General features: G+C 42.6%; 1 protein-coding gene across 4 annotated transcripts in view; it reads left to right on the forward strand.

Moving 5' to 3' along the window:
- The first annotated feature begins 397 nt into the window (after window positions 1-397).
- ADRA1A (adrenoceptor alpha 1A) overlaps window positions 398-27591 on the forward strand; it is a 118277-nt gene continuing 91083 nt past the window's right edge. The window contains exons 1-4 of one of the 4 annotated variants that reach the window (XM_061163849.1): window positions 408-439; window positions 628-714; window positions 893-1029; window positions 1964-3501. In XM_061163849.1, the coding sequence (XP_061019832.1) occupies window positions 2619-3501 (883 nt within the window). In that variant the 5' untranslated portion in view covers window positions 408-439; window positions 628-714; window positions 893-1029; window positions 1964-2618. Of the gene's footprint in view, window positions 715-892; window positions 1030-1358; window positions 1539-1963; window positions 3502-27591 lie in introns of those variants that run through there. The other 3 variants (XM_061163852.1, XM_061163848.1, XM_061163850.1) reach the window with 3 other exon arrangements.

Consider the following 27591-nt stretch of genomic DNA (forward strand, 5'->3'; position numbering starts at 1 on the left):
AACAGAACCTAGTCCAAGCGTTAATTGAATCAAGCTGTTCAAAAGTAAATCTACTGGGCATTTCTTTGAACACATCATACGCACCGTAATACTTGTCTGGCAAATGTCTGTTTTTCTTTATTTTTAAAATCAGATCATGAAAAGAAGTTATTTACTACAAATTTAAAAAAAATCCCTTCTCCCCGCTTCCTCCTCCCCCCTCACACTTTCTTAAAGGAAAGTGAGAACCTAATTCACTCAAGGCAAAAGGCAAAAGCCAAAAATTAAAAAACAAAACAGAACAAAATCTAGTGGGCGCAAAGGGCCTATTACCGCCGAGTAATACGGTAACAGCAGGAGATTACGGTACTAGCCGGGGCTACTGACTGTGTTACGTCAGCGAGAGCCGCAAAGTTCCTTGCCAGTCTTTGCTGATGTAGGGGAGCTGAATATTAAAAGGGTGAAGATGGAGTTACTGCTTGCCTGTATTTCCCCCCTCCCCTTTTTCTGTTTTCTTTATTGTTAAAATCTCCAGGTAAAGCGTCTGTGAGCCAGGACCTTAAAGACGTCTCTGGTAGAGGGGTGAGTCAGCGGGTGCAAAACGACCGGGAACTGTTTGGTGGGAGAGACGGTCCCCTCTCCCCGCAGGCAGGAGGCGGCGGAGTTGCTCCGGGGACCGCGGGCCGCCCCACTTCTCGCCGCGCGCGCGCCGGTGGCTCTGCATCCGCGCTCCAGGTGAGTGCGCTGCGGGGCCGGGCGGGTGAGGGCAATCCTCCCGGGGCCTCCTGGCGAGACCCTACTCCCACTTTCCCCAAGCTCCTGCTCCGCCTTTCACCCGCCTTCCCCACCCCACCGCGTTTCCCTCTTGTATTCTGGGAACTTATCTCCTAGTTAACAAGTGTGTTTTTAACAGCGTATTTATCGCTCCGCGGTAAGGGGAAACGGATTTCTGCAGCTGCTTGCGTTCTGTTATCACCTGTGAGCTCTAGAACTTGGGATTTTCACAGAAGCCTTTGCTGAGGGAATCCCGCCTCCGGGCCCATCCGCAAGGTGGGTCCCCACTCCCCCGCATTCCCACCGGAGTCCCTGTGGTCGGCTCGCAGCTATGGAAATCTAGCTTTTTTACGCAGACGGTGGCCCCCGGCTCGGAAAATAAATACGAGGCGTCCCCTGGCCGCCGGCTCGCGGGCTTGATTTTTACGCCTACAAAATCCGCAGTGACTGCCGCCAGCAAAGCCCCTTAGGTTGAGCGATGCTCCCTGCTCCCACTCCTCCCCGGAACCCCCAGGGCCCCCCTGGGCGTGGCTAGAGGCTCCAGTCCTCCCGGACCTCTGATCCTGTGGCTCGGAAAGGACTCTCGGACCTGAGAGTAGGGTTCAGCCCTCGTTGGGTCCCCAGAGCTTTCCTCTGGACCCGGCTTTCAGGCCGGCTTGGCTGGTCGACAGACCGGCGCGCTCCGCACACTCAAGTGTGAATTCCTCTGGCGTGAGCGTGCCCGTGGCACTGCCTCTGCGGCCCCCGGGTCTCGGCGGCTCCCTCTCCCAGGCCGCCCCCTCCAGGTGACTGAGAAGCAACCTGTGCAAGTGGCCACCGGGTAGATTCTCCGGGTTTCCACCAGCTTGGCTCGGCGCGGCATACCCTTCAGCCTCAAATCGCGCCACTCGGGCTAGATTTTAATTTCAGGCTAGATTTAAATTAATTTAATTTCAGATTTTAATTTCACGCCGGCCGTGCTGGAGCTTGGGGTGTGTTTGCCTCGGTCCTTGAACACCGCCAGAGGCCGCGAGGAGGAGCGCGCCAGGGCAGGTGCCCAGCGGCGGGGCACGGCTCGCGGTCCCCTCCCGCGCGCTGGGTTGCGGCAGGACGGGTAGCTTCGGGATCTCAGAGTCGGCGGGGCTCCCGGCCGGGTCAGACCCCGCGTCTAGCACGGCCTTGCTCCCCGGGACGGCTGGCTTACACTCTGCATTTCTTTGCGTTCTTTCAGGACAACGCTGGCAAACTACGCTCCGCAGCCATCTCGCTCTTGGTGAACATTTCACATCCGCGTTTCCCCTCGGCCTGCGCGATCTATCATGAATCCAGCCACACCGAGTGTAACTGCGGGTGGGGAGAAGCGCCCAGATGCCAACGGTCCCCGCCTTTGAGAGTCGACGGCAGACCAGTACTTGCTTGTGGTTTGTGGGGGGAGACTGGAGTTTTGAATTCCAATTATGTGCAGAATGCTCAAGCTTCTCACCCGGACGGAGCGGACAGTGCAGGAAAGGGGACTCCCATAATTCTGGGATTGCATTTTGCATCGCGTCTTCCTAAGTTCCGTGCAAAGGCTCAGATAGGGAGGGAGCCGGGGCCCCGGGCCAGCGCTGCGGGTGGAGAGCGTCGGCTGGCAGCTCCGCGCGCCCCTGGCCATGTCGCCTGTAAAGCCCTACCCCTTTGCGTGGCCTACTGAGGGTTTCCCGGGCTGGCCGGGGTTGCTTCCTCGCTGCACGTTCTCTCTTACCCCCAGACAACCCCAGCAGACGAAGCTCCTGGGAACCGAGAGCTTTTGACTCCCCGCTCCCTCGCTCCCGTCTTCCGCTCCCGCCGAGGGGTGGCCTTCAAGAGCTGGACTTTGCCGGCCCCGGCCCCCGGGGGCTGGGACCATGGTGTTTCTCTCCGGAAATGCCTCCGACAGCTCCAACTGCACCCACCCGCCGCCACCGGTGAACATTTCCAAGGCCATTCTGCTCGGGGTGATCTTGGGGGGCCTCATCCTTTTCGGGGTGCTGGGGAACATCCTCGTGATCCTTTCCGTGGCCTGCCACCGGCACCTGCACTCGGTCACACACTACTACATCGTCAACCTGGCGGTGGCCGACCTTCTCCTCACTTCCACGGTGCTGCCCTTCTCCGCTATCTTCGAGATCTTGGGCTACTGGGCCTTCGGCAGGGTCTTCTGCAATGTCTGGGCGGCGGTGGACGTCCTGTGCTGCACGGCTTCCATCATGGGACTCTGCATCATCTCCATTGACCGCTACATCGGCGTGAGCTATCCTCTGCGCTACCCCACCATCGTCACCCAGAAGAGGGGCCTCATGGCCCTGCTCTGCGTCTGGGCGCTCTCTTTGGTCATCTCCATCGGGCCCCTCTTCGGCTGGAGGCAGCCGGCCCCGGAGGACGAGACCATCTGCCAGATCAACGAGGAGCCGGGCTACGTGCTCTTCTCGGCTCTGGGCTCCTTCTACGTGCCACTGACCATCATCCTGGTCATGTACTGCCGGGTCTACGTGGTGGCCAAGAGGGAGAGCCGGGGCCTCAAGTCGGGCCTCAAGACCGACAAGTCAGACTCGGAGCAGGTGACACTCCGCATCCATCGCAAAAACGCCCAGGTAGGAGGCAGCGGGGTGACCAGCGCCAAGAACAAGACGCACTTCTCCGTGAGACTGCTCAAATTTTCCCGCGAGAAGAAAGCGGCCAAAACGCTGGGCATCGTGGTCGGCTGCTTCGTCCTCTGCTGGCTGCCTTTTTTCTTAGTGATGCCTATTGGTAAGTCTTTACATCAGCTCTTCCCCTTCTGCTATCCTAGACTCACAGTCATGGGTGGAGGAGAAAAGATCTGCATTTCAAACGGCAAAGCTAGGAGAGCAGTTAGGAAAGACTTCCCTGTAGAAAAGTAAGTTTTCATTCCCTTTCTGCTCCAGGATCACTTATATTCAGTACTAGTGCACTTTTTCGACTCCTGCAAAGTGGTTTCCCATCGATGCAGATTAATTGGTCTTCCTAATAAGAACATCAGCTTCTGTTAATGCTTTTAAGCCTGTGTTTAACTTAAAAACATCCATCCTTGGATTTCAAGTCTCTGAGTCTCCTCCACCAGGCAATTAGGCAGGGGCAATGGAATTTCACTTTCACCTCTGCTGCTGTGGACTGCAAATTCTCTTGGCCTAAAAATAAGACTGATGCTTATCCTGAACAAACTTGTGCAATTTGATTATTAGATTAGATTATTCCTAAGGGTTAGTGAAAATGGTCTGCTTATGTTCTATATCTGTGTTCATTTTGTTTTCTGGATTCTGTGTGGAAGAACCCATAATGAGCTACTGGCAAGAAAAAAATATATCTCCAAAACAGTTTAACCTTTAAAGAATTCAATATACTGTTTCCAATAAGTAAATACATTCCCCTTTATTTTAATCCTAAGTATTAAAGCAAACAGTTATGTTACAGATCCAATTTTCACAAATGCTGAATGAGCTGTTGTCAAAACTAATTAGTTCATTATAAGTGTCAGCTAACTGATGCACTTGGATTCATCATTTACCTCTGGTAGGCCTTCCTGACAACCCAGAATGGTTGTTTACTATTTTTAGTTTGTGAGCTCCAATGTCGACCCATACACATTGGTTATCCACTAGCTCAAGCAAACAAAAAATTACAGTAAAAAGTCATAAAAGCCTTTCTGTACTTTAGAGTCAATTTACATGGCATGTACTGAAAGTCCTTTTATTGGCAACATTGTGTGGTCTTTGCAGCTGTTATTTTTTGAGGGCTAACTATGTTTCAGACATTGACAATTTGATATCATTAGTCCTCTCAATAACTAAGTGAGGTATATGTTATTATCCCAAAATCACAAGTCAGGGGAAGGAATTCTTCAGGTTTTAAAGCTTTGCTGTCTACTATCATAACCACTAGCCCCATGTATCTATTGAATGTAAGTTAAAATTAAAGAAAATTAGTATTCAGTTGCTTAGTCCCACTGGACCATTTCAGGTGTTCGGTAGCCACGTGTGGCCAGCAGCTACTGCTTTGAACAGCAGAGATATAGAGTATTTCCATCATTGCAGAAATTTCTACCCAACACAGCTGCTTGAGAGACCCTTTCAAGTCCATTCCCTGGCCTTTCATCATTATTGCATTCTCTGCTTCTAGAATGACATCACAGCTTTGATTGTATTTATACAACCTTCTTTTGGAGAAGGAAATGGCAACCCACTCCAGTGTTCTTGCCTGGAGAATCCCAGGGACGGGAGAGCCTGGTGAGTTGCCATCTATGGGGTCGCACAGAGTCGGACACGACTGAAGTGACTTAGCAGTAGCAGCATACAACCTTCTTTACCTGAGTCACTGCTTCCTTACCTATCGTCTGCATCCCATTCCTTCCTCTTAAAGTTTGAACATTTAGCTGTGCATCTGTTCACCTGTCAAGTACTGTATTTATTAAGCACTTGTTCTAGACCCTTAGGGTGAACAAGGCAGAAAAGTCCTTGCACTGAGATGTTTGCAATCTTTGGGGGGAACTAGACAAAAACAAACAAATATACCTTTAAAAGTCAAGGATTAACAAGCACTATTTTAAAAATAAACAGGACAATAAGATAGAGACTGAGATGACAATGTGGTGAGTGGCATGGAAAGTCCTCTCTGAAGAGGTGATATTTGAGCAGAGACCTGACTGAAGTGAGGAGCAAGCTTTGCAAAGTCTGGGAGGAAGAATTTTCTGTGCAGAGGGAGTAGCCAGTGCAGAGCTGGCAAGGAACCTGACCTATCTTTTAGGCCAAAGTAGAATTTGCGTATTATTCTAATTGTGATGGGAAGTCATCCAATCAGAGGGGCTTTAGCAGGTGAGTGGCTGGTCTTATATTTTTAAAGGATGGTTCTGGTTGCTGGGAGGAGTGAGGGCTGTTTCCCAGATAAGAGCTGAAACAGGGAGACCACTTAGGAGACTGTTGGAGACATCAAGGGGGGAAAGGTGGGGAAGCCCTGCACTCAGGTAAGACAGGTGGGCATGGTTCAAAGTGATCCCAGTTCAGTTTAGTCACTCAGTCATGTCCAACTCTTTTCAATCCCATGAACTGCAGCACGCCAGGCCTCCCTGTCCATCACCAACTCCCAAACTCATGTCCATTGAGTCAGTGATGCCATTCAACCATCTCATCCTCTATCGTCCCCTTTTCCTCCTGCCCTCAATCTTTCCCAGCATCAGGGTCTTTTCAAATGAGTCGGCTCTTCGCATCAGGTGGCCAAGTATTGGAGTTTCAGCTTCAACATCAGTCCTTCCAATGAACACCCAGGACTGAGTTCCTTTAGGATGGACTGGGTGGGTCTCCTTGTAGTCCAAGGGACTCTCAAGAGTCTTCTCCAACACCACAGTTCAAAAGCATTAATTCTTCGGTGCTCAGCTTTCTTTATAGTCCAACTCTCACATCCATACATGACTATTGGAAAAACCATAGCCTTGACTAGACAGACCTTTGTTGACAAAGTAATGTCTCTGCTTTTTAATACGTTGTCTAGGTTGGTCATAACTTTCCTTCCAAGGAGTAAGCGTCTTTTAATTTCATGACTGCAATCACAGTCTGCAGTGATTTTGGAGCCCCCCAAAAATAAAGTCAGCCACTGTTTCCACTGTTTCCCCACCTATTTCCCATGAAGTGATGGGACTGGATGCCATGATCTTAGTTTTCTGAATGTTGAGCTTTAAGTCAACTTTTTCATTCCCCTCTTTCATCAAGAGGCTCTTTAGTTCTTCTTTACTTTCTGCCATAAGGGTAGTGTCATCTGCATATCTGAGGTTACTGATATTTCTCCCAGCAATCTTGATTCCAGCTTGTGCTTCTTCCAGCCCAGCGTTTCTCATGATGTACTCTGCATATAAGTTAAATAAGCAGGGTGACAATATACAGCCTTGATGTACTCCCATTAGGCACTTATTTCAGAGGTAGAACTGACACGTTTGGACATAGCATATGAAAAAAAGAGAGGAGTAGAGATAACTTCTGGGGTTTTGGCCCTAACAACTGGGTAAATAGTAGTATTTCCTGAAACTAAACAATGATGGGATGGTAAGGGTCTGGCAGGAATGCGAAGCACAAGTGCTTATTTTATACAGTCCATGCTGAGAAGTGTCTATTCTATGTGGAAGTAGATATGTCAAGTAGGCAGTTACATGCATGTATTTGGAGCTAAAGAGGGGAAGCTATTTATGTCTATCCAAGTTTATGATATAAACTTGGGACACATCAACATATTTCCACAGAAATGGAAGGATATGCAAGTGAGAAAGTGTGGAGAGAAAAGAGAGATGAAGACTGAGCCTTGGATCCTGATATTTGAGGGTCAGGAAAAGGAAGAGAAATGATCAGCAAAAGAAACTGAGAAGGAGTGGCCAGGGAGGTAGAAGAAGGTGATGTCCCGGAAACTGAATGGAGATGTTTCATGAAGGCAGGAGTCATCAGCTATCACATGCAGTTGCTAGACCAAGTCAGAGGAGGACTGGGAATCTACACTCGACTTGGCCTTGTAGAGGTCTTTGGTGATAGGAGGAAGTCCTGAAGGAAATGGCAACCCACTCCAGTATTCTTGCCTGGAGAATCCCATGGACAGAGGAGCCTGGCGGGCTACAGTACACTGGGTCGCAAAGAGTCGGACACAACTGAGCAACTAACACTTTCTTTGAGGACTGTAGTTTCAGCGGAGTGATGGAGACAAAAGCCTGATTGTGTACTTTTTTTAGAGACTGAAAGGTGAAGTGGAAGGGTTTTGCTAGACTGTGGGACAGGAAAAGGCAGTGTCGCTATAAGGATCTAGAGAAAAATTTCAAAGGTGGGAGATAGGATATCATGTTTATTTTCTGATGAAAATGATGGCATAGAGAGATCCTGATGGTACAGCCAAGGGAGGAGACAAGAGGGTTTGAAAATGATGGAGAAGCCAGAGTGTATGAGCACAGAGGCAGTAGGTAAGGAGGGGAAAGGTCAAGATCACTTCCAAATGCATGCATGTTCTCCATGAAATAAGACTCATGGTCATCTCAAAATCTGATGAAATTTATGTATTTTTAAAACTAAGCTGGTTTTAATTTCAGAATGACTAAGGGAATAGAAAACATTCATTTTTAAAAAGCAAATGTTCTTACCAAGCCAAAAGCATCATTGTTAGAGTTAAATTTTAGTTGTAAGTAATGCTGATGGCTTCAGCCTGGCTTTATACATCAGGAGCAAATTGTAGTCAAATAAAAGTACACGTCAGCTTAATTTCTCTTTCTTTGGGTTCCCTTCTGTATAATTCTGCTCATCATTAAAAAGAAATGAACCAAATATCTAAGTGTTTTTGAAAATGTCCTGTGGCATCTCTATTCCCTATTTTCAATAAATTGAGTTGGAAAGAAAAAAATAATTAAGATCATCAACTAAGAGTGAGGAAGGAATAGGAAGTGATGGTAGTTTGAGGAGTAGAAGAAAATGTGAAAGATCAGTCTTTGAGGTGAGAGAGTAAATAGATTATGGAAATTTTCTAGAGTCACCAGGAGGTCCTGAGGACGTGTTTGAGACTTAAGGTCATATATTTAAAGGAAGACCAATCAAGAAGGCTGAATGCTGGTCTCTCACAGCTAAGAGGCTGGGAATGATAGGGAATGTTGCTGTTGACTGATTGTATCTAGGGGCCGAAGTAAAGAAGGGGAGACTGTGAAGGAACATAGGCTAAATCAGATTGTGTTGTTTGTTTGCTCACTCAGTCATGTCTGACTCTTTGTGACCCCATAGACTGTGGCCCATTAGGCTCCTCTGTCAATGGGATTATCCAGGAAAGAAGACTGGAGTGAGCTGACATTTCCTCTTTCAGGGGATCTTCTCGACCCAGGGATCGAACCACATCTCCTGAGGCTCCTAGATCAGATTAGGAGTCATACAGAGCCAGATGGTGGGAACAGCTCAGATAAGGATGGGTGACTGGGAGTTTGGGACTTCCAGTTGTGGCTTAGCTATCCGAGAAGATGAGTGTGGTAGACTGGATCTTGAGTCCATCTAGGGGAAAGGAGACTCTGGTCTTATCAGAGCTTCTCTTGTGGATCTGCTGTCTTGGGAAGCTGGTAACTTTGAAGTGAAAATGGGCACAAGATCACCAAACCTACCAAATCTATGGTCCACAGTTTCTTTTTGACACCAAACAAGTAAGACATTGTGTCTTCCCAGAGTGATTGACTGTATAATAAGTGCCAGGCACTGTGTTAGAACAAAAAGTTGACCAAAGCACAGACTCTGCCCTCAAGAGTCTCACAGTCTAGTTAAGGAGACAAATTGAAAACAATGATCACAAATTGATGAGATTGGTCCTCAAAGTGATATTACAAATGCTAAGGAATAGAACAGTGAACGATGTCTGGAAATCACTACAGAAGCATCTAGACGTATCGCAGTTGACTAAGCAGGGACTTGAAGACTGCACTACATCTCTTGAGCCATCAGTGAGATGTTGTTTGTTTTTAGTAACTATCTTAAGTACATTTTTCATGCAAAATGTGTAGAGAAGAATAAATATGCCATTATGTTATTATACCCAAGGGACATGAGCTCTTAAGTAGGACAAGTAGTCTCTTGGGAAAAGAGCTTATGGGTTTGCCCTCAGCTGCCAGAGGACAGAGGGCTTGGAAACTAAAACCAGAGCAGGGGTGGGTGTACTGTGCAAACCTGAGGGCTGAAGCACCCACCTGTGCGGGAACCAGACCAGGATAATCAGGTGAGGGGGGACCTGCCATCTCATTGCTGAAGGCCCCTCTGGATTTGTGAGAAGGCTCTGTCTCCCCATGGACTCCACACTTCACCCTCTCCCTGGTTCTTCCCCACCAGCGCTGGTTTGGTTGCTGGGCTGAATAGCCTGATTACAGGTAGAAATCTGACTTTTCTGCCTTCAAGTCTAAGTCTTGCTAGCCTTGTCTTCTTCCCATATCCTAAATATTTGCCTGAAACTGAGAACCCCTTCAGGGGAGGGAGATCACACTTGACGTAATGATCAGTCATGTGTAACTTAGAGTGAATTTATTTTATTTTTGCTTATTTATTTTATTATATTAGGTTGTGCTTTGGTCTTTTCTGCTGTGCAGGGGTGTTCTCTAGTTCCAGTGAGCGGGCTTCCCTTTGCATTGTCTTCTCTTGTTGTGAAGCATGGGCTTTAGGGCACACGATCTTCAGTAGTTGCAGCCCGTGGGGTCTAGAGCAAGGGCTCAGTTGCTCCAAGGCATGTGGGATCTGAACCCATGTTCCCTGCACTGGCAGGCGGATTCTTAACCACTGGACCACCAGGAAAGTCCTAGAGTGAATGTTCTTAGAAAACAAGTTTTGATCATGAAGCTAAATAAAGAGAATTTGAAGTTGTTAGCCTTCAACATATGGAAGAAAGAAGGGTATATACTGTGTCTCAAGGAAACTTGGGACCTGAGTGTGTGTTTCGTCTTTGCCTATTACATTCTTTTGTCTAGAGCCAACTGGTACCGAAGGTAGTTTGCCGGATGGAGAAAGTATTGACCTGAGATTTCAACCTAGGCTTTCTTTTTTCATAAAATGTGGGATGTTATATGGGTCAGCTGCCTAGTATAGCACCTAGCACAGAGCAAATGGCAATAAATGTTAATCTTATCTGAATTCATACGTTTCACAGATCATTACTGACATATGTTGATGTGGGATGTTGCCATGAAGAGTGGATGCCTTTGGAGTGGGCAAAAGGAAGCATCAGAAAGAAGGGGATGAGGGGGGGAAGCATTTACTGAACACTTGGTTATATGCATCAGAACTCTGGACACATCTGATTTAAGTTCAAAATAAGTATTATTATTGCACTGAGCCATTGCTATTATCTCTGAATGAAAGGAAAGAGCACTGGGCTGAACTGTGGTTCAGATGGACATTACTATTTAAGAATTAATTTAAAATAAGAAAAGACAGCACATCTTCTTCCCTGGCCGTCCACTGGTTAAGATGCCATGCTTTCACTGTAGAGTCAGTGGGTTTGATCCCTGGTCGGGGAACTAAGATCTCACATGCCACACGGTATGGCCAATTAAAAAATAGTTAAAAAAAAAAGTTTAGATAGCAGCCATCCTGGCTGGCGTGTAATGGTACCTCATTGTGGTTTTGATTTGCATTTCTCTAATAATGAGTGATGTTGAGCATCTTTTCATGTGTTTGTTAGCCATCTGTATGTCTTCTTTGGAGAAGTGTCTGTTTAGTTCTTTGGCCCATTTTTTGATTGGGTCATTTATTTTTCTGGAATTGAGCTGCAGGAGTTGCTTGTATATTTTTGAGATTAATCCTTTGTCTGTTTCTTCATTTGCTATTATTTTCTCCCAATCTGAGGGCTGTCTTTTCACCTTACTTATAGTTTCCTTTGTAGTGCAAAAGCTTTTAAGTTTCATTAGGTCCCATTTGTTTAGTTTTGCTTTTATTTCCAATATTCTGGGAGGTGGGTCATAGAGGATCTTGCTGTGAATTATGTCGGAGAGTGTTTTGCCTATGTTCTCCTCTAGGAGTTTTATAGTTTCTGGTCTTACATTTAGATCTTTAATCCATTTTGAGTTTATTTTTGTGTATGGTGTTAGAAAGTGTTCTAGTTTCATTCTTTTACAAGTGGTTGACCAGTTTTCCCAGCACCACTTGTTAAAGAGGTTGTCTTTTTTCCATTGTATATCCTTGCCTCCTTTGTCAAAGATAAGGTGTCCATAGGTTCGTGGATTTATCTCTGGGCTTTCTATTCTGTTCCATTGATCTATATTTCTGTCCTTGTGCCAGTACCATACTGTCTTGATGACTGTGGCTTTGTAGTAGAGTCTGAAGTCAGGCAGGTTGATTCCTCCAGTTCCATTCTTCTTTCTCAAGATTACTTTGGCTATTCGAGGTTTTTTGTATTTCCATACAAATTGTGAAATTATTTGGTCTAGTTCTGTGAAAAATACCGTTGGAAGCTTGATAGGGATTGCATTGAATCTATAGATTGCTTTGGGTAGAATAGCCATTTTGACAATATTGATTCTTCCAATCCATGAACACGGTATGTTTCTCCATCTGTTTGTGTCCTCTTTGATTTCTTTCATCAGTGTTTTATAGTTTTCTATGTATAGGTCCTTTGTTTCTTTAGGTAGATATACTCCTAAGTATTTTATTCTTTTTGTTGCAATGGTGAATGGTATTGTTTCCTTAATTTCTCTGTCTGTTTTTTCATTGTTAGTATATAGGAATGCAAGGGATTTCTGTGTGTTAATTTTATATCCTGCAACTTTACTATATTCATTGATTAGCTCTAGTAATTTTCTGGTAGAATCTTTAGGGTTTTCTATGTAGAGGATCATGTCATCTGCAAACAGTGAGAGTTTTACTTCTTCTTTTCCTATCTGGATTCCTTTTACTTCTTTTTCTGCTCTGATTGCTGTGGCCAGCACTTCCAACACTAAAAGTCTACAAGCAATAAATGCTGGAGAGGGTGTGGAGAAAAGGGAACCCTCTTACACTGTTGGTGGGAATGCAAACTAGTACAGCCGCTATGGAGAACAGTGTGGAGATTTCTTAAAAAACTGGACATAGAACTGCCATATGACCCAGCAATCCCACTTCTGGGCATACACACTGAGGAAACCAGATCTGAAAGAGACACGTGCACCCCAATGTTCATCGCAGCACTGTTTATAATAGCCAGGACATGGAAGCAACCTAGATGCCCATCAGCAGATGAATGGATAAGGAAGCTGTGGTACATATACACCATGGAATATTACTCAGCCATTAAAAAGAATTCATTTGAACCAGTCCTAATGAGATGGATGAAGCTGGAGCCCATTATACAGAGTGAAGTAAGCCAGAAAGATAAAGAACATTACAGCATACTGACACATGTGTATGGAATTTAGAAAGGTGATAACGATAACCCTATATGCAGAACAGAAAAAGAGACACAGAAATACAGAACAGACTTTTGAACTTTGTGGGAGAATGTGAGGGTGGGATATTTCAAAAGAACAGCATGTATACTATCTATGGTGAAACAGATCACCAGCCCAGGAGGGATGCACGAGACAAGTGCTCCGGCCTGGTGCACTGGGAAGACCCAGAGGAATCGGGTGGAGAGGGAGGTGGGAGGGGGGATCGGGATGGGGAATACATGTAAATCCATGGCTGATTCATATCAATGTATGACAAAACCCACTGGAAAAAAAAAAAAAATAATAATAATAAAAAAATTAAAAAAAAATAAAATAAAATAAAAAAAAAAAAAAAGAAAAAAAAAAAAAAAAAAAAAAAAAAAAAAAAAAAAAAAAAAGTTTAGATGTTTTTTTAAAAAGACAGCACATGGTAAGGAGGGAGAATATGTTTTAAGATGGAATGTCCAGGAGAAGGCAGTGCAGGCAAGATGATTACCAGGTGGAAGCAGTGAGGCAGAGTCATTTATTCATTCAGCAAAATTTCACTGAGCATTTCCTATGTGCCAAGTAGCTGGAGAATTCCTGGAGATAAAAGACAAATCCTTGCCTAGTGGAGCTGAAAATCTGCACAGTTCAATACATGACAAGTTTCAGAGGGTGATATGTGAAAAGTGGCAAGAAAAAGGGGTGAGGGCACATAATGACGTAGAGTGATGCTTGTGGATGCCCAGGCCAGTTAGAAATTGCATTTCTTTGCTGCAGGTACAAAAGAACAGCCCCCTGATTCTTATGGAAAAGGCTGACTTCTGAGAGATAATGGTGTGGAGAGAATCTAACTTTGACTTTAAGATAAGAGACCAGTTTTTCAGTTACTCTAGCTGCATCACGTAGGTAGGTGTGTGTGTGAAGTCGTGTCCAACTCTTTGCGACCTCATGGACTATGGCCCCCAGGCTCCTCTGTCCATGGGATTTCCCAGGCAAGAATACTGGAGTGAGTTGCTATTTTCTTCTCCAAGGATTATCATTTCCTTCTCCAGGGGATCTTCTTGACCCAGGGATTGAACCCACATTTCTTGCATCTCCTGCATTGGCAGGCAGGTTCTTTACCAACTGAGCCATGGGGGAAGCCCCTTGCCACACCACAAATCATCTCAAAACTTAGTAACTTAAGGCAACAATCCTGCTATGGCCTGTGACTGTTGGGCAGTTATGAGTCAAGGTCTAGTTTATTGGGCTGTCGGGATGTTAGAATTGGTGGTTGCTCTTCCCCCAGTAGTTGAGGCCAGCTTTCCTGCGGTGTGGCCCTACTCTCCTAGAGAATCGGGGCAGAAACTGCCAGGCTTCTGAAGCACAAGACCCAGACCTGGCCCAGGGTCACTGCTGCCTCATTCTGTAGGAAAACCAAATCACCGAGGCCAGTATACCTTCAAGGGGAGGGAAACAGACTCACCTCCTGATGGGAGAGCAGATTCGCAAAGGGATGAGAGGATTATTGGAACCATCTTCCAGTACATCTTCCTCACAACTGTATCAGGGAGCATTTCTCATTCATCTTCCAGTTACTTATCAAGAATGCCCCATGTATTGGGCTTTATGAAATGTAACCATGTAAAAACAGCCTGGGTGTTTGCCTTCCTGCAGGCTTCTAATCTCCGTGAGGAGATAGACATGAATCAGATAACCCCATAAAAATGCCAAAACTGTGTACAAGGAAGAGGATGGAGTGGTACCTTGGAAACATGTACCGTGGATAAGAGTGACCCTGGGCAAGAGGGTAGAATAGGCTTGCTAGGAAGGAGAGCTTGACCTTCTTGACCTTGACCTTTGGGGCTGAGATCTGTAGACCAAGGAGCTGTTCATTGGCTAGAAGGAGACTGGAGGGAATGGGATAGATAAAGACTCTGATAAGACTGGACTGAAGCTGGAGAAAAAGGGAGCTAACCAAATAAGCCTTTAGGGTCATTTTTATGAGTTTGTGTTTTTATTTGAAGATGACCAGGAACAAGGATGACATGATCAAGTTTATATTTTAAATTATCAGAGGCTTAGCGAAAAGAAGACTGGCTAGACCAGTTGGGAGACGTTGACCCAGGACAGGTGAGAGATACCTTGCCAAATAGGATCCTTCTCACTCGAGGTTGAAAATATTTATTTCCGCGAGCTGCCACAGAGTTTTCAAATGGCTCTTCTGTCACCGCCTCCAGAGCCAATTTACGAGAAAAGCTTTCCCTGATCACAAACAGTCTAACCAGACTTGGCTTTAAATTAATTGTGGCTCTTTCCACAAGACGAATCTGTCGTTGGAGATTTACCATCATATTCAAAAGAATGTGCCTCAGGCTCAGAAGACGTCTACAATGAGTTCTAACAAAGCTTTGAACAATAGCTGACTCTTTTAAACCAGCTGCATACAGGCCAGTCAGTACTCTGAAAGAGACACCACTTAGTGACCTAGGTATTGCTGTGTTTTCTTATTTCGTGGTTTCAGGTCCAGGCGGGAGGATTTTTCCTAAGGCATTTTCCTCATTGGACAGGTTCACCGTCTTTTAGTCCTTTGACTTGGTTTTCCATCTGGACATGTGTATAGTGGCTTTTCATCTTGAAACTGCGTTTTTCTTTACTGTTTGAAATCCCGCCCCCCATATTTTTATATTTGAAAGCCACTCCCCCCATATCAGTCATATCTGTTTCAATTTTGTATTGTGAGATCACTCATCTGTGCTCTTTGGCCACTTTTTTGTTAAGCCACTGAGTTTTACTTTGTTTCCGTTTGTAAGTTTATTGTATACATTGACCATATTAATCACTTTTTACTGTATATGCTGGGTTGCCAGTTTTCTCATTCTGTATTCAGACATGCTGAGAAAACATAGCTTCTTTATTTTTCAAAAACTGATGTGATCTTTTTCATGAACTCCCAGGGGAGTCCACACACACACACACACACACACACACACACGCACACACACACACACACCACACAACACACACACACCCCACATACACCCCACACACCCCCCACACACACACCACACACACACCACACACACCACACACACACACCACACACACCACACACACACACAGACCACACACACACAGACCACACACACACACACCACACACACACAGACCACACACACACAGACCACACACACACACACACCACACACACATACACCACACATACACATACACACACACACCACACACACACCACACACACACACCACACACACATACACCACACATACACATACACACACACACCCCACACACACACACACACCACACATACACATACACACATACACACACACACCCCACACACACACATACACATACACACACACACCACACATACACATACACACACACACACACCCCACACACATACACACACACACCACACATACACATACACACACACACACACCCCACACACATACATACACACACACACACATACACACACACACCACACACCACACACACACACACCACACATACACATACACACACACCCCACACACACACATACACACACACACAACACAACACACACACACACCACACATATACATACACACACACACCCCACACACACACACACACACCACACACACACCACACACACACCACACACACCACACACATACACACATACCACACACACACACCCCACACACACACATACACACACCACACACACACACTTTTAGTTAAACCCAGTAAGCTCAGTCAAATCCAATCATTTAAGCAGCATTTTTATACACTCAGTATCTCTTGGATAACTCAGCATTGCAGGTTTGCCTGCTAAATTGTTAATCAGGGGCACACATTATGGTTATTGGGATAGTGGGTGATAGGAAATTATCAGGTCCTAGGTTGATCTCTCATGGTGATTTTTAGTTTCCGGCACTGGGGATGTTGTTTTTGTCTAGTGGCTGGCCCCGGTGCCAGTCCCTAGTCATCACACAGCTGTCCCTGATGGGTCTGAGGGTGCTCACCCACGGACAGTTGCCCCACCTGATGACCCAGCCCACTTAAGTCTCTATAGGTTTACCTGTTTTGCCTCCATTTGGTTCCTGGCTGGGGTGATGCTTGTTCTATTGCCATTGGCCAAGGAGTCACTCTGTCCATAACAGCCCATGTGGTCACTGTTGACCGGCTCCTGAGCTAAATTCTCAATGATGTTTCATCATTGTCTGAAGACATGGAGAGCCCTATGGGTTCCTCCAAGGAACCCACTCACACCACTCACACCACACCTCACCATACCTCACCACACCACACCACACCACTCCACACCACACCAAACGTTGGTGCTAACCCACACCTACTCTTCTGCACCCAGCCACACGGGCTATGACTTTAGCAGATGTAATAGCCCTCTTACGTCATCTCCCAGATGCCAGGATGGAGAGTGGGAAAAGCACCTTCATTTCCACCTCTGTCTTCTTAACAGCCTCTGCAGTGCTTGTCAAGAGGGGAGTTCGGGAACACCAGGCTTTCTCTTTTCACTTCCTCCTTCCCCACTTCCCCCCACTGTCCACCTGTGGAGGGTAGATACAGAAAGCTTTCCCTTCCTTTCTCTGGCTAAAAGAGACCCTCCTTTGAACCACATACTCCTCCTCCTCCACGCAGGCAGAGAGAGGTACAGGTTTACTAAAAAGGGAATAAAAATGAGGGATATTTAACAATTTTATAATCTTTATACATATTTAGCAACTATTCTTCTCGTTGATTTTTTTTTTGCAATTTATCCTTTTTGCCCTCTTACAAATACATAGACTTTTAAAATTTTTATGTAGTGTCATATTTTAATGTTTCTTCATGGATTGTGCCTTCTAAGGGACCCTTGGAGAGATCTCCCCCCATGTAACTCAGATAACCTCTATTTTCTCCTAGTTCTTTTAGAGCATCATTTATCATCTACCTGGAATTTACTGTTGTATTTTGGTAGGTGATGTCTAACTGTATTTATGTTGAAATGGCTAGCCAGATATTCTTTTAAAAAAGATTTTTACATGGACCATTTTAAAAGTCTTTATTGAATTTATTACAATATTGCTCCTGTCTATGTTCTGGTTTCTTGGCCCTGAGGTATGTAGGGTCCTTGCTCCCTTACCAGATTGAACCCACACCCCCTGCATTCAAAGGCAAAGTCTTAGCCACTGGACCACCAAGGAAGTCCCTAACTAGATACTCATGAAAGACTTTTTGAATAATCTATCCTTTCCCATCTTCTTTGGGAAACTACCTTTGTTACATTAGGAAGAATCTTGAATCTATTTTGGAACTCCCACTTCTGTTACATTTATCTGTCTCTCTGCTATTAGTGCTACATTATTTTAGCTTCTGTGGTTTCATAATACACTGTCATATTTTGGGGGTGAAGGCACCTGGATGAATATTATTTTTCAACATTATTTTGTCTATCTTTGCGCATTCATTCTTCCAGGAAAAGTCTGAGCTCATTTTGTCAAGTTACATCTTCTACTCCACCAACACCACTGTACACATACATGCTCTCACACATACATACACAAATCCTGTCACATGTTATTCATAATTTTTGGATATATAGATCAATTTGAAAGGCCCCATCTTTATCACACTGAGACCTCCTGTTAAGAAATATGACATTGTAAGTCAACTGTACTTCCATAAAAAATATAACATTTCTCCATTTAGTTCCCAAATTATTTTTGACTATTGTTTACACTTTTAATCCCACTTACTGACATGTTCTTGGAAAATGATTGTTACAAAGAAGTTGGGAAATGCTGCTTTGGTATTTCATCATTAGATATGACACTGTTGGTTTTTAGATCAATATCCTTCATCATATCAAGGAATTATCTTTCTACAGTTTATAGAACAATTTTATAAAAAATGAATTTTTAATTTTATCAAATGTTGCCTTTTTAATATGCATCAATATATTTTTCATTGACATTGAGTTGATAAATTTTATTTCCTAATAATAACCAATCATGTATTCTTGGATTAAATTCTGGCTGATCAGTAGTATTATTCTTTTTTATGTTGCTACATTCTACTAAATATTTTACTTCTGGTTTGCATCTATATTTCTATGTGAGATGAACATATTTTTTATGTTTTTGTTGCTTTTTTGGTTTCAAGATTATGTTATCTTTATAAAATGAATTGCGACACTTTTCTTTTTTTTCTACTATCTGTAACAATTTAAATAGCATAAGAATTATGTGTTCCTTGAAGGTCTGAAAGAACTTGCCCATAAAACATCTGGGTATAGCACCTTTTATGGAAGCAGCTCTTGGAGACTGTTTTCTATTTCTTCCATGGATAGTGGTCTATTCTGATTGTCAGATTTGATAATCTATGTTTTCTTCTTTTCTATTTTCCTTCTTATTGAGGTCCTACATTTTAGCACAGAATTCTACATGAAATTCTGTTATTTTTTCATTTCTTTTCAATCTCTCTCATTTTGTACACCATCTACTTATGTTTTCTCAGTTCACTGAGGTGTCTTGAAAGATTGTTCATTTCATTAGCTTTTTTCAGAGAACTCACATCCTGAATTTATTGATCATTTTTCTCTGTTTTCCAGGGCACTAATTTAAGCTCTAGACATTTCTTTTGTTTTTCTGGTTATATCTTGTCCTTTTGTGTTAACGAGCAGAATGTTTGGTTCACGTATTTTAATTTTTCTTGTCTAAGATTAAAAATGACCAAAGCTGTTCATTTTCTTCCCTGCAACTTGAGTTTCTTGCCTTATGTTTTGCCAGGCAGTGCCCTCATCCAGTTGTTTTTCCTATTTGTAGCTCCTTAATCCTATATGAGCTGAAGAAGATTTCTTGTATTGTTGTTGTTGCTTGTTAATTTGAACAGTAATTTCTGTTTTTATCCCCTACTTTTGTTGTTGTTGTTGTATCACTTTTATTGCAAAATTTCACTTATGTGATTGTGATTATCAAAACTGTTATATTATTTCTTGTCACTATTTAAAAAAAATATTAAAACAAACATTATCTAGAGTTCTTTGTTTCAAAAAAGTAGAAACTATTTAGAAGATAAAAATATAGAAGTCTATAGGCTGTTTGAACAATAGACCTAAGGAGGATATTGTTTATTTTTTCTTTTTCTAAAGTTTATTTATTTTTAATTGGAGAATAATTGCTTTACAATATTATGTTGGTTTCTGTCATACATCAACATGAATCAGCCATAAGTATACATATGTCCCCACCCTGTTGTACCTCCTTCCCACCTCCCACCCCATCCCACCCCTCTAGGTCATCACAGAGCCTCGGCTTTGAGCTCCTTGTTTCATAGAACAAATTCCCACTAGTTACCTGTTTTACATATGGTAATGTATATATTTCAATGCTACTCTCTCAATTTATCCCAACCTCTCCTGCCCTCTGTGTCCACAGATCTGTTCTCTATCTCTGTGTCTCCATTGCTTCTCTGCAAATAGGTTCATCAGTACCATCTTTCTAGATTCCGTATCCATGTGTTAGTGTGCATTTGTTTTTCTCTTTCAAACATACTCACTGTGTATAATAGGCTTTAGTTTTATCCATCTCATCAGAACTGACTCAAATGTGCTCATTGTTATGGCTGAGTAATATTCCATTGTGTATATGTACCACACACAACTTCTTTATCCATTCATCTCTCGGTGGACATCCAGGTTGCTTCCATGTCCTAGCTATTGTAAATAGTTCTGCAGTGAACATTAGGGTACATGTATTGTTATCAGTCAGTTATAATTAATAATGATACATGTACCCTAATGTAGAGGGATTGATGGGTCATATGGTAGTTTTTTAATCCCCTACTTTTTTTTTTATTTTTTTTATTTTTATTTTATTTTATTTTTTTCCCCAATTATTTTTATTAGTTGGAGGCTAATTACTTTACAATATTGTAGTGGTTTTTGCCATACATTGACATGAATCAGCCATGGATTTACATGTAGTAATCAAAAAAGCTAATACATTTCATAAGCTAGAAATTATTGGGTTTACATTCTTTGACCAGAATGCAGTAAATCTGAAATTGGTTTTTAAAAGTCTACAGATTTACTGCATTCTGGTCAAAGAATGTAAACCCAATAATTTCTAGCTTATGAAATGTATTAGCTTTTTTGATTACTTGATATATGATCAATAATTAGCACATTTAATGGATTGAATGTTGATAAGATATATTTTAATGTTAATAGTGGTGTTTTTGAGATCTTTATGCATTATTTACTATCTTTATCTCTACTTTGTCAGTCAGGAGAGGTGTGATAAACCTTCCTACTGCTACTGTAAATAATTCTCCCAATTCTTTCTTATATTTTTAACAAGTTTTGCTTTAAATATGTTGATGTAGATGCCTAATACTAGAAAGATTAAGTCAATAATACCTTCATTTAAAGAGAGGTTTTTGTCCGGTTTATTTTTCCTTGAAATGTACATTTTAAAAAATTAATATTGCAGTCTCTAACATATTTTTGTTTGCATTGTCAACATACCTTTGCCCATATTTTTATATATCAGATTGTGTATCTTGTATCAAATGGATTTTTCAGAGTCTGTGTGTCTAATTTGAATGTTATTCTCTTAGTTAAAATTTAACTAATTTCCATTGATTATAACAGATACATTTGGATTGATTTTGTCTTCTGTTTTTATGCTTTCTGGCTTTATGCTTCCTTCCTTTTCTTTGTTTTCTGCCTCTTGAAAACTAGGGCCATTTTATTCTTTCCTTTTTAAATTCTGCAGTATTTTGGAATTTTTAATTCTACTACCAGATCATCTTTGAGCCTTTGAAAAACATTTTTTAAGACTTCATTTCTCAAACAGCCATTTCCACCACCCACATTTGCCCATATAAGGGAGGAAGCTTATCCCACCTATTTTCCCTTCTTCCAGAAACCTGCATACAATTTTGTGTTTTAAATGTAGTTTATTACTATTAAATGTTTACATTTCCTATCCTGTCTTTCGTATCTTTCTATAATTTAGTTTAGTAATACAAATAGTCCTCCTATTATACACTATGATTTACTCACGCAGAGCTCTAGATTTTGCTTTATCTACCATGTGGAACAGGGACCAGCAAACTATGGCCTGTTTTTGTAAATAAAGCTTTATTGCAACACAGCCATGTACATTTGTTTACAAATCATCCATGGCTGCTTCCATGCTATAGTGGCAGAGTTGAATAGCTGCTCAAGAGACTGCTTGGCCCACAAGGTTTAAAATACTTGCTGTTATATTAAAGAAGAGTATAATGCCAAATAAATTTTGATCAATAAAGACGCTGGAGAAGGAAATGGTAACACACTCCGGTATTCTTGCCTGGAAAATCCCAGGGACAAAGAAGCCTGGCGGGCTACAGTCCATGGGGTCGCAAAAGAGTCGGACTAACTTAGCGACTGAATAATAAGGTTGTAAGCCAAACACATTTTTTAAGCCCATATATGTCTGAGCTTAAACACATAAAAGACAACCTCTCTGAATACAGAACTTGAATTATATATTTTTTCAATTTCAAAATACTTTTGTTTACTCCTCTGTCTCTTGGTATTCAGTGCTTTATAAGTAATTTGAGGCCAACTTGATTATTTGTTTTTTTTTTCCCTCAAGTTTTCTTTTTATTTATGTGTTTATTTTCTAACCAAGGTATTTATAGATTTTTTTTCCCTAATCAAATTTATAAATGTCTCCTGGACATTTCTGGTATGGTGGTAACTTCCTCATTGTTATTGCCTGAAACCCCATGCTCTTTTTTTTTTTTTTTTTTTTAGTCCTGAAGCTAAAGATAGAATCTTTTGGTGATTACTTCAACTGCTTTATTCTTTCTCTTGGATTGCATATTAGCTCTGTTTTGGATCTCCTCTGTCTGCCCCCTTTTCTTTTGTTTTTTTGCTCATCTTAGGCATATTTTCACTATTTTCCTCTGACTTCCAAGTTTCTCAAGTCTGTGTTCTATTATATCTAGTTAGCCTTAATAACAAGCTACCTCTTCCTCCTTCCCTCCAATTGAATCCAGTTTATTAGCACATTTCATTATTGCCTACACTTAATTTGTAAACCCAATAGCTCCTTAAATCTCATTTCAGTGCAGCACAGAGATTTCCTTCCATATCACTGTTTTTTTCCTTAATTTTTATTGGAATATGGTTGATTTACAGTGTTGTACTACTTTCTGCTGTATAGCAAAGTGAAACAGTTATACATATATCCACTCTTTTTAAAATTCTTTTCTCATATAGGTCATTACAGAGTAATGAGTAGAGTTCCCTGTGCTATATAGTAGGTCCTTATTAGTTATCTATTTTAGATATAGTAGTGTGTATGTATCAATCCCAATCTCCCAATTTATCCCTCTCCCACTTACTCCCTAGTAACCACATGTTATTTTCTGCACCTGTAACTCTATTTTTGTTTTGCAGATAAGTTCATTGGTACCCTTTTTTTAGATTCCACGTATAAGTGATATCACATGATATTTGTCTTTCTCTGTCTGACTTAGTATAGCAATCTCTAGGTCTGTTGGCATTGCTGCAGATGGCATTATTTTGGTCTTTTAATGGCTGTGTAATATTCCATTGTATATATGTACCACATCTTCTTTATCCATTCCTTTGTTGATGGACATTTGGGTTGCTTCCATGCTGACTGAGCAACTAACACTTTCTTTCTGGGCTTCCCCGGTGGTGCAGATGGTAAAGAATCTGCCTGCAGTGCAGGAGACCCAGATTCGATCCCTGGATTGAGAAGATCCCCTGGAGAAGAGAATGGCAACTCACTTCACTAATCTTGCTTGGGAAATCCCAAGGGCAGAGGGGCCTGGTGAGCTCCAGTCCACGGAATCTCAAAGAGTCACACACAACTAAGCGGCTACTAACTGGATGTTGTAAATAGTGCTGCAATGAACTTTGAGGTGCATGTATCTTTTTGAGTTATGGTTTTCTCAGGGTATATGCCCTGGGATTGCTGGATCATATGATAACTCTATTTTCAGGCTTTTAAGGAACCTCCATTCTGTTCTTCATCGTGACTGTACTATTTTACATTCCCACCAACAATGTAGGAAGGTACTCTTTTCTCCACATCCTCTCTAGCATTTATTATTTGTAGATTTTTTGATGATGGCCATTCTGACCAGTGTGAAGTTATACCTTATTGTGGTTTTGATTTGCATTTCTCTAATAATTAGTGATGTTGAGCATCTTTTCCTGTGCCTTTTAACCATTTGTTTTCTTTGAAGAGACGTCTATTTTGGTTCTTCTGCCCATTTCTTGATTGATTTGTTTTTTTTTGTGATATTGAGCTGCACAAGCTCCTTGTATATTTTGGCAATTAATCCCATGTTGGTTGCTTAATTTGCAAATATTTTCCCCCATTCTGAGGGCTGTCTTTTCATTTTGTTCCCTGTCACTCTTTTAAAAGTGGAGTTTTATACCTGAGGATCTCTGATTCCTCAGATCAATCTCATCTACTGAACAGCTGAATCTTTTCACATGACCAGTAATTCTCTTTTTGTTCAGCCTCACAAGGGTGACCTAATAATAACATTTGAAATGGGCTCTGTTTGGAATTGGTTGGGTCCCAGTCCAAACCTTTCAGACCCAGATTAAGGGACTTTCAGGTGGCACTAGTGGTAAAGAACCCGCCTGCCAATACAGGAGATGTAAGAGATGCAAGTTCAATCCCTGGGACAGGAAGATCCCCTGAAGGAAATGGCAGTCCACTCCAGTATTCTTGCCGGAGAATGCTATGGACTACAGTGGTGGGCTACTACTACCACTACTACTGGTGGGCTACAGTCCATGGGGTCACAAAGAGTCGGACATGACTGAAGCCACTTCACACGCACATGAGGGGCAAAGGAAGAGAATTTGTTGCAGTTCACATTTGCCAAAATCTTGATCTGTTTATCCGTAGGGAGCAGAGGAGACAGAAGGACAAGTGCTCACTTTTGCCCAGCAGAGGACAAGAGTCCTCATCCTGTTTGGTTGACAAAGTGAGTGCAATGGCCTCTCCTCCATGCGGCATGACCGGCTCCCTGGGATCAATGTCCCAAGAGCCTCCCTTTAGTTGTTGGCTGGTCTTGATGGGAAAACAGAGATTTCCCATCTAGTGTGGACCTTGGCATCAGTACTCTAATTAGACACTCAAGTGCAGTTGGCATTTGTCCTTGAAAAGCTACCCTGACTCTGCCTCGGTCTCCAGGATCTGCTATTCCAAACCTCTGGGGGTGTCACCCAGCAGCAACTGGGAGCCATCTTCCCTTCATCCTGTTTTTGAGGTAAACTGAGGACTCCATCCTTCATTCAAGCTGGTGGCGAACAAACTAGTTTCCAGAAATCTCTCAGAGGTTCTGCCTTATGTGTATGACCCTTTCTTAGTGTTTTCAGTAGTGATGCAAATTTTCACCTATTTGTGTATTCTTTTAGATTTTTTAAAATATTTATTTATTTGACTGCATTGAATCTTAATTGTGCCACACAGGCTCTTGGGTTTATTAAGAATTTAGAAATTTCCCCCCAACCCAGGGATCAAACCTGTCTCCTACATTGTCAGGTGGGTTCTTTAACACTAGCGCCACCTGGGAAGCAAGAAATGAAGGAGTTTATGTAAGGGATATGGACAATGGTTGCCCTAGGCAGTTGAAGCTGTTGAAACAGAACACCACAGACCAGGTGTCTTAACAGATATTTACGTCTTACAGTTTTGAAGACTGGGAAGTTCGAGGTCAGGGTGCAGCACAGTCAGGTTCTCCTGAGGGCCCTCATCTTGGTTCACTGACAGCCAGGTTCTTGCTCTGTCTTGCAGGACAGAGGGCAAGCCAGCTCTGGTCCCTTCATCTCCTTTTAAGAGCACAGATCCCATCACAGGAGCTCCGCCCTCATGACCTCATCCAAACCTAATTACTCCCAAAGCAGAGGCCCCACCTCCAAATGCCATCACAGTGAGGGTTAAGGCTTCAACAGATGAAGTTGGGGGGATGGAAGGGACACAAGGATTCAATCCATCTTAGTGGTGCTTGTGGCCACTTCCTACCTCTAGTTTAATTTCTAGAACAAGCCTGTAAGCTAGAAGCCACTGGGCTCATGCAGAGAAGTGGAAAGCAAGGCATGGCAGGGAGGAAGTGACCTCTCGCTGGAGTTGCCTGTCTCCCTCCTGGAATAGAGGAAAATGCTCTGGCCATGAGTTTAAAAGCCCTGGGTTCCATCTCCTCATCTATAGAAAACGGGGCTTGCGTGGCACCCGTAGTTCTCCAGCTTCTCGACTTCACAATTCCTGGTTCCAGTGAAATCCTTCTCAGACACCCAAGATATAAAATGGTTAAAAGTGGCACTGAGCCCATGAAAGTGGTCAGGGGACCCCAAGTCCTGGACGCTGAACCCTCACCTTCCCACCAGGAGTGGTCGGTGGGGCGTCTGGAGCACTGATTGCTCTCTGTTCTAATGGATCTGATTCCAGGCTCAGTAAATGATATCAGAAGAAGTTCTGGAAGGAGTTCAGTCTGCATTTTCAAACGAGCAGGAGGGAAAGTTGACAGAGGGCACATCAGTTGTCATTATTCTGGAATGCTGGCAAACCGTCGTCTTTGCCCAAAAAGGGTTTGAGAAGAGAACATTGCACGCTAACTTTGTTTCTTTTTTTTATGCTCTCCGCATTTAGCTTATCGGCCGGGGCATTTAGTTGCCAGTGAGAAGCCTGCTGTTTACAAATTGGCTGTGTAGTTTGAGCCCATGTGATGAGAAATGTTTTAGAAGGTTACCTGCCATCTGCAGTCATTCACTTTGTAAAACGATTTCACTGTCATCATAACTATAGGACAATCTCAGAAATGGATTTTTTCCCCCAAAGGAAACTCTCAGAGGGGACAAAACCCCAGAGCAACAGATTACTCCTGAAGAAGTTATTGGAGAAGGAAATGGCAACCCACTCTAGTATCCTTGACTGGGAAATCCCATGGACAGAGGAACTTGGCAGGCTACAGTCCATGGGGTCGCAAAATAGTCAGATGGGACATAGCAGCTAAATGACAATGCAGTTACAGCAGTTGTTCTCAACCAGGGGTGATTTTGACCCTCAGGGAACATTTTTAATTGTCACAATGTCTCAGCTGGGGTGAGAGATGCTACTGGCATCTTCTGGATAGAGGCCAGGGATGCCACTAAACATGGTACAATGTGCAGGACAGCCCCACAACAAAAAGGTATCCAGCCCCAAATGACAACGTTGCCAAGACTGATTAGTAGTTTATATTGAAAGAATTCCTAAAATCAACCAAACTCTTTAGAAACACCGCATTTAAGGCAAAAAAATTTTTTTATTATGATTCAGACTTTTAGTTGTATTTCCAATATCTTGGCTAGTGATTTTTAAAAAAGCAAGCAAAAAAGTTTTCATGTACCTACCAACAATATATGAGAGTTCCAATTTCTCTGCATCCTCACATTGGTAGGATTTCTCACATCCTCACATCCTTCTTTCCTTTTTTCAATCTTTTAATTATAACCATCCTAGTGTACATGAAGTAGTATCTCATTGTGGTTTTGATTTGCATTTCTCTGATGACAAAAGAAGTTGAACATCTTTTCATGTGCTTGTTGGCCAATTGTGTATCTTCTTTGACATAAAGTCTATCCAAGTCCCTGGCCCATTTTAAAATTAGAATTTGTCCTTTTGTAGTTGAGTTGCAGGAATTCTTTATGTGTTTAGGATACTAGAACCTTATGAGATATATGACTGGCAAGTGTTTCTCTCATTTTGTGGGTTTTCCTTTCACTTTCTTGATAGTATCCTTTGATGCACAAGTGTCTAATTTTTATGAAGTCCAATTTGCCTGATTTTTCTTTTGTTGCTTGTGCTTTTAGTGCCATATCTAAGAAATCATTGATCCAGGTCACAAAGAGTTATTCCTAACCTTCTAAGAGCTTC

Source organism: Dama dama, chromosome 16 (assembly GCF_033118175.1).
Source record: "Dama dama isolate Ldn47 chromosome 16, ASM3311817v1, whole genome shotgun sequence".
NCBI classification, from domain to species: domain Eukaryota; kingdom Metazoa; phylum Chordata; class Mammalia; order Artiodactyla; family Cervidae; genus Dama; species Dama dama.